At 40.0% G+C, this 15,746-nt stretch overlaps 1 protein-coding gene and 1 long non-coding RNA gene across 3 annotated transcripts in view; one reads left to right on the top strand and one right to left on the bottom strand.

Moving 5' to 3' along the window:
• LOC307200057 overlaps positions 1 to 4,863 on the bottom strand; it is a 39,536-nt gene extending 34,673 nt beyond the window's left edge. Inside the window, exon 1 of the long non-coding RNA XR_013832308.1 lies at positions 4,716 to 4,863. This is a non-coding gene — a long non-coding RNA (uncharacterized lncRNA). The remainder of the gene's footprint in view (positions 1 to 4,715) is intronic.
• The window catches only part of MALRD1 (MAM and LDL receptor class A domain containing 1), a 234,181-nt gene that overhangs the window by 145,956 nt on the left and 72,479 nt on the right, over positions 1 to 15,746 (top strand). For both annotated transcript variants that reach the window (XM_079948258.1, XM_079948259.1), the window contains 3 exons: positions 1,317 to 1,478; positions 6,749 to 6,906; positions 10,827 to 11,028. In XM_079948258.1, coding sequence (XP_079804384.1) covers positions 1,317 to 1,478; positions 6,749 to 6,906; positions 10,827 to 11,028 — 522 coding nt within the window. The remainder of the gene's footprint in view (positions 1 to 1,316; positions 1,479 to 6,748; positions 6,907 to 10,826; positions 11,029 to 15,746) is intronic.

Genomic DNA, 15,746 nt, shown 5'->3' with positions numbered 1-15,746 from the left:
CCTTTCGTATGTTAACTTCCCTCCATGGCACCCAATAACAGTGCAGTCCTCTACTCAGAAGTTTAATGGTGCTTACTCCCTGTGTGTTTAGGATTGCAGCCAAAGCCACCGCAATGATTATACCTTGTTACTAGGTCACAGCCAGGCTAGGGAAATGCCCAAGAGAATCCAAAGTCACATGTGTGAAATATTTGGTTTCTCTCAAGTCTGTCTTTTTGGGTGAAGGTCCAAACATTAGTTTTCTTCTTACTATTTAAGCTGGCACATATTTCTGCTTTGCCTATGCAAAGACCTGCTTATATCTCTCACACACCATCTGGAAAACCTGAGTGTTTCCCCCCAAAGCAGCAATACTTCTTTGTAGGGAGGTCATTTATCATCTTAACATATGTAAATTTGGATTTCTGCCGATGAAAGTTGCACCAGTTAACAAAGTTGTACTATCATTATTTTGAGAAATGTAATCATCATTTTTGACCTCCATCTGAACTGATGTGTCTCTCTGTAGTCTCCTTTTGTAAGCAGGTAAGACTCTTGCATTCGGCTGAGCTTCTGGAGACTCGTGGTGACTTCTTTCTTTGGCTTTTCATAAAGTTTCAAATATTATTTTTTTACTATTTTAGTTGAATTATTTTAGTTTGTATGGATTGCTATCATTTTTATTTATTTAATTAATCAATTGATTTATTTTCTATACCGCCCTTCATCTAATTATCACAAGGTAATTTTCAATATAATAATAATAATAATACACAACATAGTAACAAACAAAAGCAATAACACACAGTTTAAAAGGCCATAGATTTCATTAGCCAAAGACCTGGGAGAAGAGGAATGTTTTTGCCTGGCATCTAAAGATATGTAATAAAGGTACCAGATGAGCTTCCCTGGGGAGAGCATTCCACAAGTGGGAAGCCACTACAGAAAAGGCCTCTTCTTATGTTGCTGCCCTCCTGACCTCTCACAAAGGAGGCACATGAAGAAGGGCCTCACATTATTATTGCAGGGTCCAGGTTGGTTCAGATGGGGAGAGGCAGTCCTTTGTATTTTCAAATAGTTGTAAACCACTTTGTGAACAGACTTGTATTATTACAAGTAAATAAATAAATCAAGGATGGAGAACTGGATCTCACCAGTTTGACAGGTAGATGGGACTGTCCACTTGTGACCCATTTCCCCCATCCTACCCCCAATGGTGTGGAATTAAACCATGCAGGCACAAGACCCAATGATTGTTGGGCTATCAAAGCACCATCCTTGACTTGAATGGAAGCTTCAACGATAATAAATAAATGTGGTTTTCTTTGTGTCACCAGGCCAATATACCACCGTCCCAGGAAGCTGCAACTTTGAAACACAAGGCCACGACTGGACTGCTGTGTGTGGATTTACACAAGATCCTGAAGATGAATTTGACTGGGACATTCACAGCAAAGCTGTCATAGAACCAGGAGGTCCACTCAAGGATCACACACCAGGTAATACGCTGTTTTGGGGAAATGATTGAAAGCTGTTATTCCTGAAACAGATATCCTCAAGCCATTTGCTGAATGAGCCAGGTCAGTGGTGGACATGAAATCAATTTTGTGTGCTGTGCAAGGAGGCAAACCACGGTGAGCAAATGCTACCAGGAACTAATTGGAAAATGCCAATGGATGTTTTGTTTTCTTTGGTGACAATGCAAGCATAAATAAGACACTACAGAAGACAGAGGAGAGATGGGCAAAACAGAGTGCATTGGATTTTGCCTGACAGTGCTGCCTGAATGGGAATAAAATAAGACAGCCTGACTTGGCCAGTTATCAGCTATTTTCATCATTGCTTTTGTTCACAACAGACAGTATAATTTTATAGGTTGTTCTTTTCAATGCAGCCCTGGTGATAGCATTCCCGATGCTCTGCTATGGTTGGGTGCATTTATTTATTCATCTCTTAAGAATGGGCTGCTAAATAATACATAAAGATACTAATTAATCAGAAATCCTTGGGAGAAAATACTGTTCTGGTAGATTAAATATGCCTTCTGTACATTTGCCTGCATTTTTTAAAATAAAAAAACCTGTTAATTAAAGTAGTGCTTGTAAACTTTTCCCCTTCTAGGCCTATTTTGATGAAGAATTAAGAGTAACAAATAGTGTAACAATTGTTGACTACAGTGGCAACTGGCGCATCCAATCTTCTGTTGTAGTAGGTTTATTTGTGCAAGTTGTCTAATGGATTTTCTAAATACTTCCATGGGTCATCACACAAGCATGATGAAGGAAGTATTTTGTTTTAATGGCTATAGCTGTCATTGAAAAAGAATTCAGCTGGGTCCAGCTGATTCACACATGCATCATTTGATCATCTCTTGATTACATACCACATGGCTCTCAGCTGAATGTGTGAAACTCTCTCCATAGAAAGATAGTGACAAGGCTCACTAAATACCTAGAAAGGCAGAACAGGATTACAGTAGCAGGTCTCCCCAACCTCTGTGTGTTCAAGTCAGGTACAGAGCCAAAGGCACATAAGCTCTAGAGAAAGACGGTTCGCTGAATGAACCAAGGAGGTAAGCACTGCCACTGAACTGCCCTTCACATTTTCTGTGTACTATACTCTTGCCTGAACAGAGCTATTATTTTTGAGTTTACTGTGGATGACAAAAAGTTCTAGCTGTGGGGACAATTGTGGCGATACTAGAAGTATTTGTTGTTGCTGGCATCCGTCTGTCTTGAGAGACAATGGAGTTTGTCTCTGGGGATGCATAAGCAGCACAGAAGTGACCTCCCCAGGGCAAAAGCCCAGGCAGTGTGTATGGAGGTCACGGGCTGCCCAGACAACAGGACCCCCCTCTCGGCCTCACTGATGTGGTACAAAGGAAAGCAGAGCAATATGTTTGGCACCAGCTTGGCTGCAGCAGTTGCTGGAAGGAGGCACACAAGGCAGCATCCAATCATCTTAAGGACTCTACTCCTGATTTGTGTAGGGTATACTCCTTAGCCTTTTCTTCTCCCAAAGATATCCTGCAAGGTTGTTGAGGTTTAGGACACAGTTTTCTTTCTCCTAGATGGGCTATCTTCCCAGGTTGGTGAGCCCCATCCGCTCCTCACTTTGCTCTAGAACATGTGCAGAAACTGTCTTCTTGACCGTTGGACCTACTGTTGTTTTTGTCTTTGCATGTAGGGGAAGTCCAACCTTGCTGTATACAGTGGTACCTAGGGTTACATACAGTTCAGGTTACATACGCTTCAGGATACAGACTCTGCTAACCCAGAAATATTACCTTGGGTTAAGAACTTTGCTTCAGGATGAGAACAGAAATCATGCTCTGGCTGTGTGGCAGCAGCTGGAGGCCCCATTAGCTAAAGTGGTGCTTCAGGTTAAGAATAGTTTCAGGTTCAGAATGGACCTCCGGAACGAATTAAGTACTTAACCCGAGGTACCACTGTACCTACATTACTAATCATATATGTTATAAAGAATGTTTTGCCTTTTTTTCTATAGACCAACAGAGCTTCAATTAAAGACTCCTTATCCATTGCAAATTTTTAGGATAAATTTTGGGTCCTTCTCGAGTGTTTCTGCTTTGCTTGAACTCTGAGGCCCTGCTCCAGTTCCCTCAACATTGCAAGGCAGGGTGGGGCATCCCATTTACTCAGGGTTTTCAAGCAGCCCCACACATCACTCTTCCTTGAGCTTCCAAAAACCATTTCAAACCTTTCTATTGACTAGACTAGAAGTTGTAGCCAAATGGCCTCTTGTTAGGCCCCTTCACATAAACCCACTAAAATTGTCAGATCTGGATTAAATGTGCTGTTGATTTGCTCCAGGAAGGTGATGTTTATGTACTTAGTAAAGATACCTGACAAATGAAGACAAAAAGTCAAATGACACATCACGTGGGAAACTTGCAATCAGGATCTTGTGAGGGTTTGTTTTTTTAAAATTAAATAATAATAATATTAACATTAGCCAGGAAAAGTGATTAGACTGGCGTTTCAGTACTGTACAGTACAGTAGCTTTATTACTTTCCCCCCATGCCAGTTTCCCAGTTTCTCTCTACACTCTTTCCAAGACAGCTACTTGCCCCATGGCACAATATGGGGATCACTAATATTGCACAGCCAGTGGTGTTTTGTTCTTAGACAGTTGTGTGCTGGAACTCTTTAAATAAGGTAGAGATGGGGAAGTTTAGGATCAGGGGCCAAATCCATCCTTTCTAGCCTCTCTTATCCTACCTTCAGAACTATCTTCAGACCACACCCTTCACCAGCTTTGCACCCTTCTTGAGTGCTTCTGCCTTCCTTGAACTCTGAACATGCTTCTTCCTTACCTGAATAGAGGACTGAGTATGAAGAAACTAACCTACTGTACAAAGGGGAAATTTACTCACCCCCTTTGCTTCTGACCCTGCCCACCACTGGAATGTGGTCTGCAGAAAGTTGCCCAGAAAGCAGTTTGGTCCTATGACTGAAAAACTTTCCTCAACCTGGAATAAGGGAATGAAAAACCATTAGATAACCTGCTTCAGGGAGTTCAAAGTGTTCTTCACCCTTCTTTGTGACAGTTGTCCAGTGGTATCTTTTTAGGGTATCTACTCATAGCCCAGGATAGGCAGTGAGAAGTGAGCATAACCCTATTAAATTTGTGTCACAGGAGGATCCTTAACCCCAAGATCAACCCTGATAAAGTTATCTGCCAGAAACCAGGTTGGCTGATTCAGGATACATACCCATTGCCTATGCCAAAGCTGACTTGCATCAGGAATCAATAAAAGTTGTAGCCATTTCAATCCCAAGCCAGTGTCGTGTCATTTTTGCTGCTTCTACACCTCCAACCGCCTCCCCGGTGGCCCACTGTGCCTGGGTTTGCAAAGCTGATGGTTTCTATTATCCCACACAGAAGTGTTGGAGAGATAGTCTAAGGATGCTTTAGCTTCTAATGAAGTGCACTTGTTAGAACTTCCTTAGGTAGCTCTTTCTTTTGAACTAATCACAAAGTCTTAATAGGTTTGTTTGCATTTCTTTTCCTGCAGAGGAATACCATCAGCATGACTCCATACAGACTGAGTACCGGATGCAAACATATTGTTCTAATTAAAGATAAGGATGAGGAATTTGAAGAAACAAGAGGGGCTTAATAAACCTAACAATATTTTGAAGAATTAAAAAATGCCATTGTGGAGATGATCTATATGTCTCTGTATTGAATGCCCTTAGTATTGACCATGTTTTGCAGTTGTACATAAATAATTATCAAACAGAAACTTTTGGAAGCGTTATTTGGCTCTGTATTTCCCCCCTTTTTATTAGAAAACAGAGGGAAAATATTTAACTATTAAAGTAGAGACGAAAAGACTGTGGAGTATTTCTGTCTTTATTATAATCTGTATAAGTAAAATTATTAAATATTCATTACATATCCCTTCATTCACTATGCTATATAATTGACAATCTAAGCAGGTCTAACAGCAATGGTTTTCTTTTCACAGAAACTGGACACACTGCCACTGCCAAACATAACTGACTCCTATACCAAACAATTATGTAATTAAACAGCAGTCCCCAAAAACCTCACAGCCTTCTGGAACATTTGATTTGTCTTTAGAAAAGATAAACATTTTAAGCGCCATTCCTGCTTTCTAGACCCATAAGGAAACCACAATGTTTACCACAACTCACTTGTCTCAGAAATGATTGGCACAATAATCTAGTGATCTTTCCTACCGCAGTCCGTGGTAATATTTTTTTGCCACAGTTGATTAGACATATATTCAGTGATGAAATGGTCCTCTGTATTTACTAGCACAATTCTGGATTCTGCATTCCTAAGGGCAGTGCCACAATCAGAGAAAGGGTCATGGTCACCCAGGTAAAAGATGGTGTCTGGGTCATCCTTGGAGGGGTTCAGGATCTGGAGTAAATCACACTGGGGGGGGGCTTTCCTTCATTTCCTCCTGCCTCTACTGCCACTTCTCCTCTTCATGGTGATAGTGGTGGTAGCCTTTCCTCCTGTGCCACTTCCATTTTTTTCATTTGCTTCAGTGGTAAGGCTATCTGTGTCCCACTCTCCCTTTCTCCTTTGCTGTAGGAAGAAAGGAGGTAGAGAGGTAAAGAGCCTCACCAATTGAGTAGAGGTGTGTCCCCCATTGTGTGGGCCATGGGTGGTTGTTCCTGTTGTCATCTCCGCCCGCCCCCACGGCCAGCCTTGGATGCTGGGATGTGAGGAAACCAATGATAACAGCCTCCAGCTGCTTCTCTTGAGCCCCCCGCCCCAGCTATTCCTGTCTGTTGTGTGTGCCGTGAGGCCTGCCCTACTCCTCCTAAGCTAGCCTGCTGCCCTCAGGTGAGGTGGAAGATGCTGTTCCATCACCAGTGAAGATTCAACTGCTTGTGTGGTTTGCTTCTCTATGTTGAATTGGGGGAGGGCACCATCTTGTCCTTCCTGTCAGGCAGCAAAATGTCCTTCATCTACTTATTTATTTAGAAATCAGCTTTTCCCTAGTCACTCTGGTAGTACGTAATGTCACAACTGTATTTCAAATTAATCCAAAACTTTTATTCCTTGGATCTGCATTATCAAGCAGATGGATCAAAAATCCCCACTCATTCAACTACAAGCATACATTGAAAGACTGATTGTGAATATAATAACACGCTTAAGAGTTTAACAGGATAATGTCTTGCATCTGACACCCTAAGAGAAATATGTTTCCTTTTGTTTTAAAACATTAATACTAACAGGATTTCTTTTGTCTTCTTGAAGGTAATGGGCACAATTTTTTGTATGTCAATTCATCTACTCAACAAAAAGGGGACAAAGCAAGAATAGTTACCACCCAGTACTTCCCATCCAGTCTGGGGATATGCACATTGCGCTTCTGGTTTTGGCCATTTAATTCCCCTGAAATTGGATTGTTAAAGGTAAGCAAAACAAGGAATTTAATATCTAGTAGATTATAGTTGTATTATTCATCCTTTTCTTGGTTGCCAGTTCCATTATTTCCCACACTATAGTCCAACCTGCTTGAAAAAACAAAGTCAACATTGGCAGCGCTACGATGTTCTCATTTCAGAAGAGCTGTGCATGCAGTCCCTCCCAGTCACTGTACCCAATCTCAACTTATTTTCACACCGTCCAATCTGTTTTGCTAGATATTGCGTGTGGAATGCAATGGAAATGTAATGTAAGTGAGGGTGGACATATCTTTCCATTTCAGTTTCTCTCAATTTCTCATTTTTCCAGTCTTAAATTCAGTTCTCCAATTTTCAATATCAGTTTGTGGTTTTTGTTTTTTTTTATCCTCATGAAAAGTCATCAGCATTTTACTGCAGATTTCTCCGAATACATTCATTAGCATTTTTGCAAAGTGGTTTTCCCTAATAGTGTATGTTATTTTCACTATTATATCCCTTTTTATGAACATATATCTTAGTATTTGAATTTTTGTACAGCTGGGGAACTGCACTGCAATATTTGGAGAATTTCAAAGGATGGCTTTTGTTTCGGTTCTGTTATTGTTTAAAGTGCAAGTTAGATAAGTTCACCTTTAAATGCAAACTGAATCACATTTCTCCACTAACAGTAAATGCACTGCATTAATTCCTGCACTACTCTTTTTTTACTAAGGTGTATGTGTGTGCGCTGAACATTGGCTGTGTGGTTTAGAGTTGCATGTTCTGCACTGCTGGAGAAACTTGGAGCAAAGCAGCCTTGACTGTTTTCATCTCCATTGTGACTCCCATGGCTCTCTGTGGCTTGTGCTTTTCTTTGAAGCAGCTGTGTATTGGTGTTCCATATTAGGAACTAGAAAGATTTTCTAGTAATGATGGTGACGTTCTGTGTACTCAGAAGATTGCTTCTAATGGAAGCCTTGTCCTTGAAGCTACAGATCTTAGGTATGTGATACCTGAAGAACCGCATATTGTTACCAGCGTCCAGAAACTACTGGATTGCTTTTGCAGTAGTTATTCTACTTATTTAATAATATGTGCAGAGCATTGACTGCTGAAGGTCACTTTTATGTGGCTCCTGAACTTTGTGCAAACCGGTCCAGGGACCATACACCAGCCATTAATGAGTTTTTCCTGTGTTGAATTTTGTGGACTTTCACATTATACACAGTTACTTGGCAGTATATGAAATTAATACAGGATTTTAAAATGCATTTTTTTGTGAGTTTGTAATATAGTTTTTAATAATTATTATTTTAAAATCTTTTGCATCGGGTTCCTGTTACATAATTTCCAGAGTGGCAGCTGTGTTAATCTGTTGCAGTAAAAATCTCAAAGAGTCTTGTGGTGCCTTAAAGACTAACATATTTATTAAGGTATAAGTCTACCCTTCACCAAAAAAAGTTAGTGTTTTAAGTACCACAAGACTCATTGTTTTTGCAGATGATAAAAAACAGATTTGTCGTTTTGTTGTTGTTGTTGTTGTTGTTGTTTAAAAAAACCCTTTAATAATTATTTCTAGAGGTTGTTTTCTCTGGTGTAAACATAATGGTGTTGTAAAATCATGTATCAGAGGCAGCACTGGATGAATGCCTCTGAAATACAGTAGCAACCAATCAATGCACCAACAGATACAAAACTTGGAGAGTGGAGATGAAAACCTAGGAACATTCAATGTATATTTCTGGCAACACAAAATTCATTTTCCTTAAGGGACAAGTATAAAGGTACATGGTGTGATGCCGTCTGCTGTTCTGTTGAAGAAGCACAGCACTTCTTCTATTGCATCTCTATTGGATCTCTTCCCTAAAGCTAGTGCCAGGTGTTTCACAGGGATACCCTATTATTTAGGCATTGCAGACATTAATTGGTGCGTAGGCAGGAACAACCTCACAACAGTGTCTTGGAATTAAGAGATATCAGTAAGGCAGCTAGAAAGCAAAGTGCTTGTGTTTCAGGGAAAAAGTCAAAACATCTGAGAAGCCCTAAAACAATAAGTGGTGAGGATCAAATGAAAAGTGTTGTACATTTTTAAATAGAAAGAGTTTTAAGGCAAGTCAAATAAATGCCCACGGCATCAGAAATAAATTTAATATTCCCCAAATTTAAAGAATAAATTCATGCTGGTGGAAGCCTCTTCCACACACACGTTTCTGTCATGACAGCCAGTGCCAGACTCGTACAGTTACATTCCGGGCCGTTGTACACAGATGCGAAGTGCGTGTAAGTGGGGAGCCCACTGCAGTACATACAGCCTCCCGCCCAACAGCTGTTGAGTGAGGTAGCACAGTGCCAGCAAAAGCTCCTGTGCACCATTTTGGAGCCCTTGGGTTCTTTTTGTCTGGACTTTGGGCTCTGGGGAGGGTCTCCTTGTGAGCCACAAGGAATTTCCAGCTCTCTCCCACCATTTCAGGTTAGAATTGAAATATTTTCTGATGCTGTGCATCTACACAGTCATACATAAGTGGCCGTGCATAAGTGGTGACTAACCTGGTTCACAGCGTTGTTGTGGGGATAAAGTGGAGGAGAGCTTTATGTATCACCCTGAGCCTGCAACCTTATACAAACTTATCTGGGAGCAAATCCCAATGAAGCTTTCAGTAGATAAGCAAAGGATTGCACAATGAGCACCTTTGAGGAAGAGAAGAATATAAATGTATTTTTTCCCCGCAGCAAGACTCACAAAATCTACTTCTTCCAATGCAAAAAAGGGACTGATATTTTCCCTCCTCCGTTACATATTTGTACTGAGATTGAAGGAGCAAGGCTGTCAGATGAACCATTCAGTACAGTACTCTATTTATTTCTTAACATTCTCAGTATCAGACCTTGGCACCCCATGTTACTTTACTACCTAGATAGAACAAGCTGAGGAGAATAATTGCAGTTTCCCTGTTCAGCATCCCTTCACTGCAGTGCTGCTTGAACATACTGCCATAATATTGGAAGTTAAAGCAAAAATTAATTCCCCTTGTGATAATATATGTCCAATATTTCAGTTTTCCAGCTTGTTAGGCAGTTCATATTACATAAATTGCTGTGAACTGGGGTGTAATAAATTACAGCAGAGGACAGGCCAATTTCATTAAAAATGACTAATTTTTTTTATTACTCCATCTCACTTTTGAGGAAGGAAAACACAGAGTGGATCAGCAAATTTTTGTACTATTTCCCATGATTTGGAAGTGATGCCATGCTGTTCTGTGAAATGCTGCTTAGCAAATGCAAGTTTACTTCTGCCAATCAGAGCCTATAGCAGTTCTAAGGGGAGGAAGAAAGGATAAAACCTCAAAAGGATGGCTGAGCTGAGAAGATGGTTTGTTTTGGCTTACTGATAAATGCTTCTATGTTTATAAAATCTATCATCGCTATCTTAAGGAGCTTGGTATTGAGCCATCAATTATATTATATTGTATGTGCAAATATGTATTAGGAGATATTTACCCCTTTTTTTTGAACTTGTATCTGTGAGTTTTAGAAGAAATAAAAACAACATTTTCAATGCATTTCTAAATAAGGGTCCCAAACCTTTGGAGATGAAAGTACCAGAGACTTCAATAGGTCTTTCTTTTTATTTAAACTCCTAGACTTTCTTGACCAACAGCTGGCAACTCCCCACACACCCTAAAAACACCCCTGGCATAACACTATGTGGAAGAGTGTTCAAAATCCATTTGCTGGAAATGCCCCACTTTTGCTACCCACTTCTCCCTCCATTAATCAAGCTATTTCTCTCTCCCTGTTCAAATACCTCCTGCTTTATCCTCCACTCTCCATATGATATATTCTCATTGCTATCATGAATATGTGATTCCTTCTTTCTTTTGCATGCATTATGACACTTCTGTACTTACTAAATTGGTGTGTTTTCTGTATTTGGCTATCAATAGGTGTATGCCATTGAAGAATTTGGAATGGATATATTGATGTGGGCAGCAACTGGAAATACAAAAAATACATGGACCTATGCAAATGTGGTCCTTTCCAGCAATAGTCCTTTCAAAGTGGCATTTGAAGCAGAAGTAGGAGCTAATGAGCCCATCGAATTTGCTCTTGATGACATTTCTTTCATACCAGAATGTGCATCAGGAGGTACGTAATTCTACAGATAAGTCGCTGGACACATATACTTTACTCATTATCTGTTTATTAATACATTTATAATAGGTCCCCTCTTTGATATAAATACTTTGGGAACAAGTATGTTATTGTACACAATACGATTGGACTCCCCAAGATACTCAAGTGGTCATTGCATTTGATGTGTGTTTTCTAACATGAGTAATTCTCTTTCAGAAAAAAACATGTGTGAGGCACCTCTGAGGACCAAGCTACATGAAACAGTTACAGGGCCCACCTGCCACTTACTTCCCCTTAGTACTTCTCCCTATGTATTCCCCCCCCCACCTACATCCTGGGCTCAGATGCATTACGACCAAGCAGTTTTCCACTTGTCCTGCTTTCTAGGCACAGAGCAGTTTTCTGTTTGCCCTACCTCTCCCTGGGAAAAGCTGCTCTTTAGCGCCGAATCAGAGCAAACATCAATCCGCTGAAAACCCAATTGACATTTGCTCCAATTCAGCAATAAAACCTGGGTTTTCCCAGGGGAAGACGGCAGGACAAGCGGAAGTCTGGTTAAGCCCTGAGAGAAAGGGGAAGAGATTGCAGGAATGTAAACCATGGACAAGCAGAGGTTCATCATGTGAGATAGGCTTTGATGGGTAGGAGAGAATATATTAATTGCAATTTATCCCACCAGGCACCTGCATGTGTGGGTTAAACAGAATTTTACAATTTTTCCCTTGGGCGCAAAATTTGAAAGCCTGGGAAGTAGGTTGCAAAGCCTTGTTTTGAGCAAGTTCAGGTATGAAATAAGCTGGCTCTCCCTTTCTTACCATGCTTCTTACCAAAGAATCAGGCAACAAATATAAAAATATAATTTACTTATAATCTTGCTTTTATTTGACAGCAGTAAAAACTAAGCAGGCAAAATATGCAAATTTACAGTATAACCAGCTTCAGGCATCCGCCTGAGCTGGAGCAAGGACAGGGTATGCCTGTTCTTATGGCTGGTCACAGGAAGAGAGAGAGGAACAGGAAGTACTATTTGCTTCTTTCTGTCCAGGACAGGAGGGGAAATGACATCACACAGAGCCCTCTCTACCACTTGTATTTCCATGGTCTGAGTATCTACCTATCAGCAATACAGCTCTGTGGTGTTACAGCTTTTTATGCTAACCAACAAGAATTTGCGTATCACCTGTCATGTTGCTCCTTATCCTGGACTGTCTTTGTCTTCTGGATTTATATCTGATGAGGGCAGATCTGCATTTGAAGAGCCTGATCTGCTATTATTATGTCTAGTTTGGCCTCTTGAAGGTAGTTCACATTATAGAAAATTCATTCTTTTTTATAGGGATATGATCACCCAGGTAAATGCCTTTATTTGAATGTAAATGAGGCAGCTGTGTGCAAATAGTCATTTGTTTAACTCTCCATGTTTAAGAAGACTATTTTGTGTGTGATTGGCAATAAGCAGATGGCAACTGTGGCACTTATGGCTAAGTGAAAAATGATAGCAGTGCTGGAAAATATGCTCATGAATAATATACCACTAGTTGCTCTGCTCTAATTATGACCTCCAGTTGCAAAACACCTCTCTCTCTCCATTAGTTGTTTAACCCCATGTTTAAAACAATGCCTCTTTTGTCAGTGATGATAAAAACATATCTTGTGGGAAAGAAGCAGCATACTGATATGAACTTGAAATATTTGTGGTGCAGCACTACTTTTGCACTTGTGAAAAAAACAAAGAATTGTTTTAATTTCTACAGCGTAGTTCACATGCATCACAATTGACTTTGTATTGCTATTTTCAACCATAACCTTGTGACCTTGGTTATTAACAATCACTTCTATGGATATGAAGCTGAAAATACATGTTTCCAGCCAAAGTTGGGAACTGTTAAAATGCAATGATTTCAAGGGGAGTTATTTAAGAATAAACTTTTTAAACTCAACCCAGTCAGGGACTTTATGCCTCAGAAGGGTTGTTAATGAATCAGGTATATATATTTTAGATGATGATAGGTCAAATCTGACAGCCTTATAAATCCAAGGTTTACTGTGTGCATAACCTTTGCTCAAACTGCTTCAAAAATTGCATGATTTTGTCCTTGTTAGTCTGGCAGCAAAAACCAACTGATGCGGGTTTGGTTGACATTCACTCTAGTTGACATCGGTGGTATGGTGCCACAATGAGAGATCAGTAAATCACCAACACGATGGTGTATTATGTTAGAAGACCTTTGAATTATGGATATGGCATTGCAGCTGTTTCTTGGTTTGGATCACTGCTCACAAGTTCCAATGTGAAAACACCAGCAGCATCAGAATACAAGTCTGAGAAACTCTGCCTGTGCTAGTAACAGCAAACGTAAATATTTGTTTTGTAATGATTTCGGCTACACAAATAAATAATATTTGTAAATAATATTTGTAAATGTAAATATAAAGGTGGCATTATATTTAAATAATGAAATTAATAATGATAATATAGAACACCAGTGTCTGTAGATCCTTTGTGCTATGACCTTGACTCTGATATTTACTTGTTAATGTTATTGCTGTAACTAACTAAGCTGCCCTACTGTGTTGAACTGGATAAAAATGCCCAATGAAGATTACTTTTTGGAGGTGAGTGAATTTAAATACTTTTAGGTTAAGGTTACCAGGTTTTTCCCAATGAATCCGGGGACACTTTTCAACTTCGACTGACTTTGTTAGGAGACTGATTTGTAAATCTGGGGACTGTCCCTGGGAAATGGGGACGTCTGGTAACCTTATTTTAGGTCTTGCCATAAATAACAAGATGTTTGTTCCCTCCTATTCTCTTCTCTTCTCTTCTCTTCTCTTCTCTTCTCTTCTCTTCTCTTCTCTTCTCTTCTCTTCTCTTCTCTTCTCTTTTTTTGAAAAAAAGAGAGCCCACACCTCTTCAAGCAGCTTGACTGTTCATCTGCATTCCTAGGAGAGAATGCCCCGGGAATGATGTGGCGCTCCCAGTGGCTCAGTTTTTTGAGGGAAATAATAGGTGCCTCCACTGACCACCCCTTAGACATTCGTAATCTTCTCTCCCTCCCCACCCACCCACGTTGCCTCCAAATATCCCTCTTCTATTTTCACATGGGACAAAAGGTCCCACAAAAGTGAAGTGAGGTAGAGATTCTTGGCCCAGCTTTAGTTTGCACTGTGATCTCATGAAAACGTACAGATAGGAAACAGGCATAGAGCATTCCCAGTTAATCAAGGCTTATTATGGAATAAAATTAGTTACATTCATTTTTTTTTAAATAGGCAGGAAGAGTCTACAGCCAATTCTGCTCAATTAGAGGGGACGGACTGTCTCTCTTTGATGAAAAGCAACAGCTCCTTAACTTTTTTCCTTTTAGGTAAAGCACACTTTCTTCTCCCCTTTCCCCATATTTTTCTTCATATATTTGTATAAAAGCTTTGCATTTTAAAAATGGATTTGTGTGTGTTTTGCACACAGCACTTAGCTTTGTTCCACATTTTTTTCAACTCAAGATAAAGGAATAATATGAGAACTTGCTGTCACACTTTTCTTGTAATGTTCACTTCCCTTAAAGGATTGCTTTGTTGCTGCAGACTTTTTGTCTTTCTTTCTGCATTATTACTTCTCCAGCCTCACTTTAATTACTTTAGGTTTCCCAGGGCAACATGTTCTAAATGGAAGCAATCACAATTTAGCTGGTTGGTAGCTCTAAGCAATAAAGCATTATCAACTTCTTAAGTTCACCAGAGGTTTTATTTTTTTCTTAAACAGCAAGACCTCATTAGACTGGGGGAATTTTGCTAGAATGCTGCCTCCCCAAGCCATTTTTTAAAAAAAATGTTCGTGAGAAAGTATGATCTTGTGTCCTTCCAGTAAAATGCCAGAGTAACTTCAGTACTTCATTCATTGTAAAACTGAGTGTTGTCATCTGCTGATGCTTCTTAATATTGTTCTCTTCAACATGAGTTTTGCCGTTACAGACCTACTGAGTTGCTGTATATTTGAAATTGTAGTGCTGAGTCATGTTCAGCCTTAATGTATTTAGTTACTGTTCATAATAGGGAGCATTTCATAGTGTGGTTTCTAGCGTTTTCTTACATTGTACTTTCTGGAATCTTGGAGCGCTCAGCTGCCTGTTATGTATTTGGAGGGTAGAGACACTGTTCAAAGTGTGCTTTTTGAACCTCTTGAGCTCCTGTAGTTTGCTGTAGTGGGTCATGGGTGGGGTTTATATCAGATATATTAGCAATAGAGGTCAATTGTATTTGAAAGGCTTGCTTGATCCTTGATCTTTCCTACTACCCCAACACAACAATGCTAACAATAACAGGAAGAAGTAGAACAACGGATTGCAGTGTTCAGTTCACATACCTGGGAATAGTCCTCTGGGCTTCTTTCCTTTGATGGTTGGAGACAAAACATCACTGCACAATAGTAACAGCTCAGACTGCAGTTCTTATTTCAGTCCTTGACTGCCTAGCTTCAGTCCTAGTCCCTGGAGCTACTGCAATGCTGAATTGCAATATGTAACATGGGGGGGGGGGAATAAAATCCTCTGGGCAAATCATACAAACCTAATGCAATCAATAGTGAAATAAAATAAAACTTGATTTTGGAGATGATTTGGAAAATGAAAACTGGGCTAGAACTATGTCTGTGTAAATTTAGCCATGGCCAGCTTTGTGTTTAGGGTGTTCTGGACAAAGTGCTCTCCAGCAAGCCTGTTCCTTCACTGACT

This window comes from Podarcis cretensis (assembly GCF_951804945.1).
Source record: "Podarcis cretensis genome assembly, chromosome: 12".
In the NCBI taxonomy this organism is placed as follows: domain Eukaryota; kingdom Metazoa; phylum Chordata; class Lepidosauria; order Squamata; family Lacertidae; genus Podarcis; species Podarcis cretensis.
The sequence above is the reverse complement of the archived record's forward strand: the minus strand, read 5'-3'. Positions and strand labels throughout refer to the sequence as shown.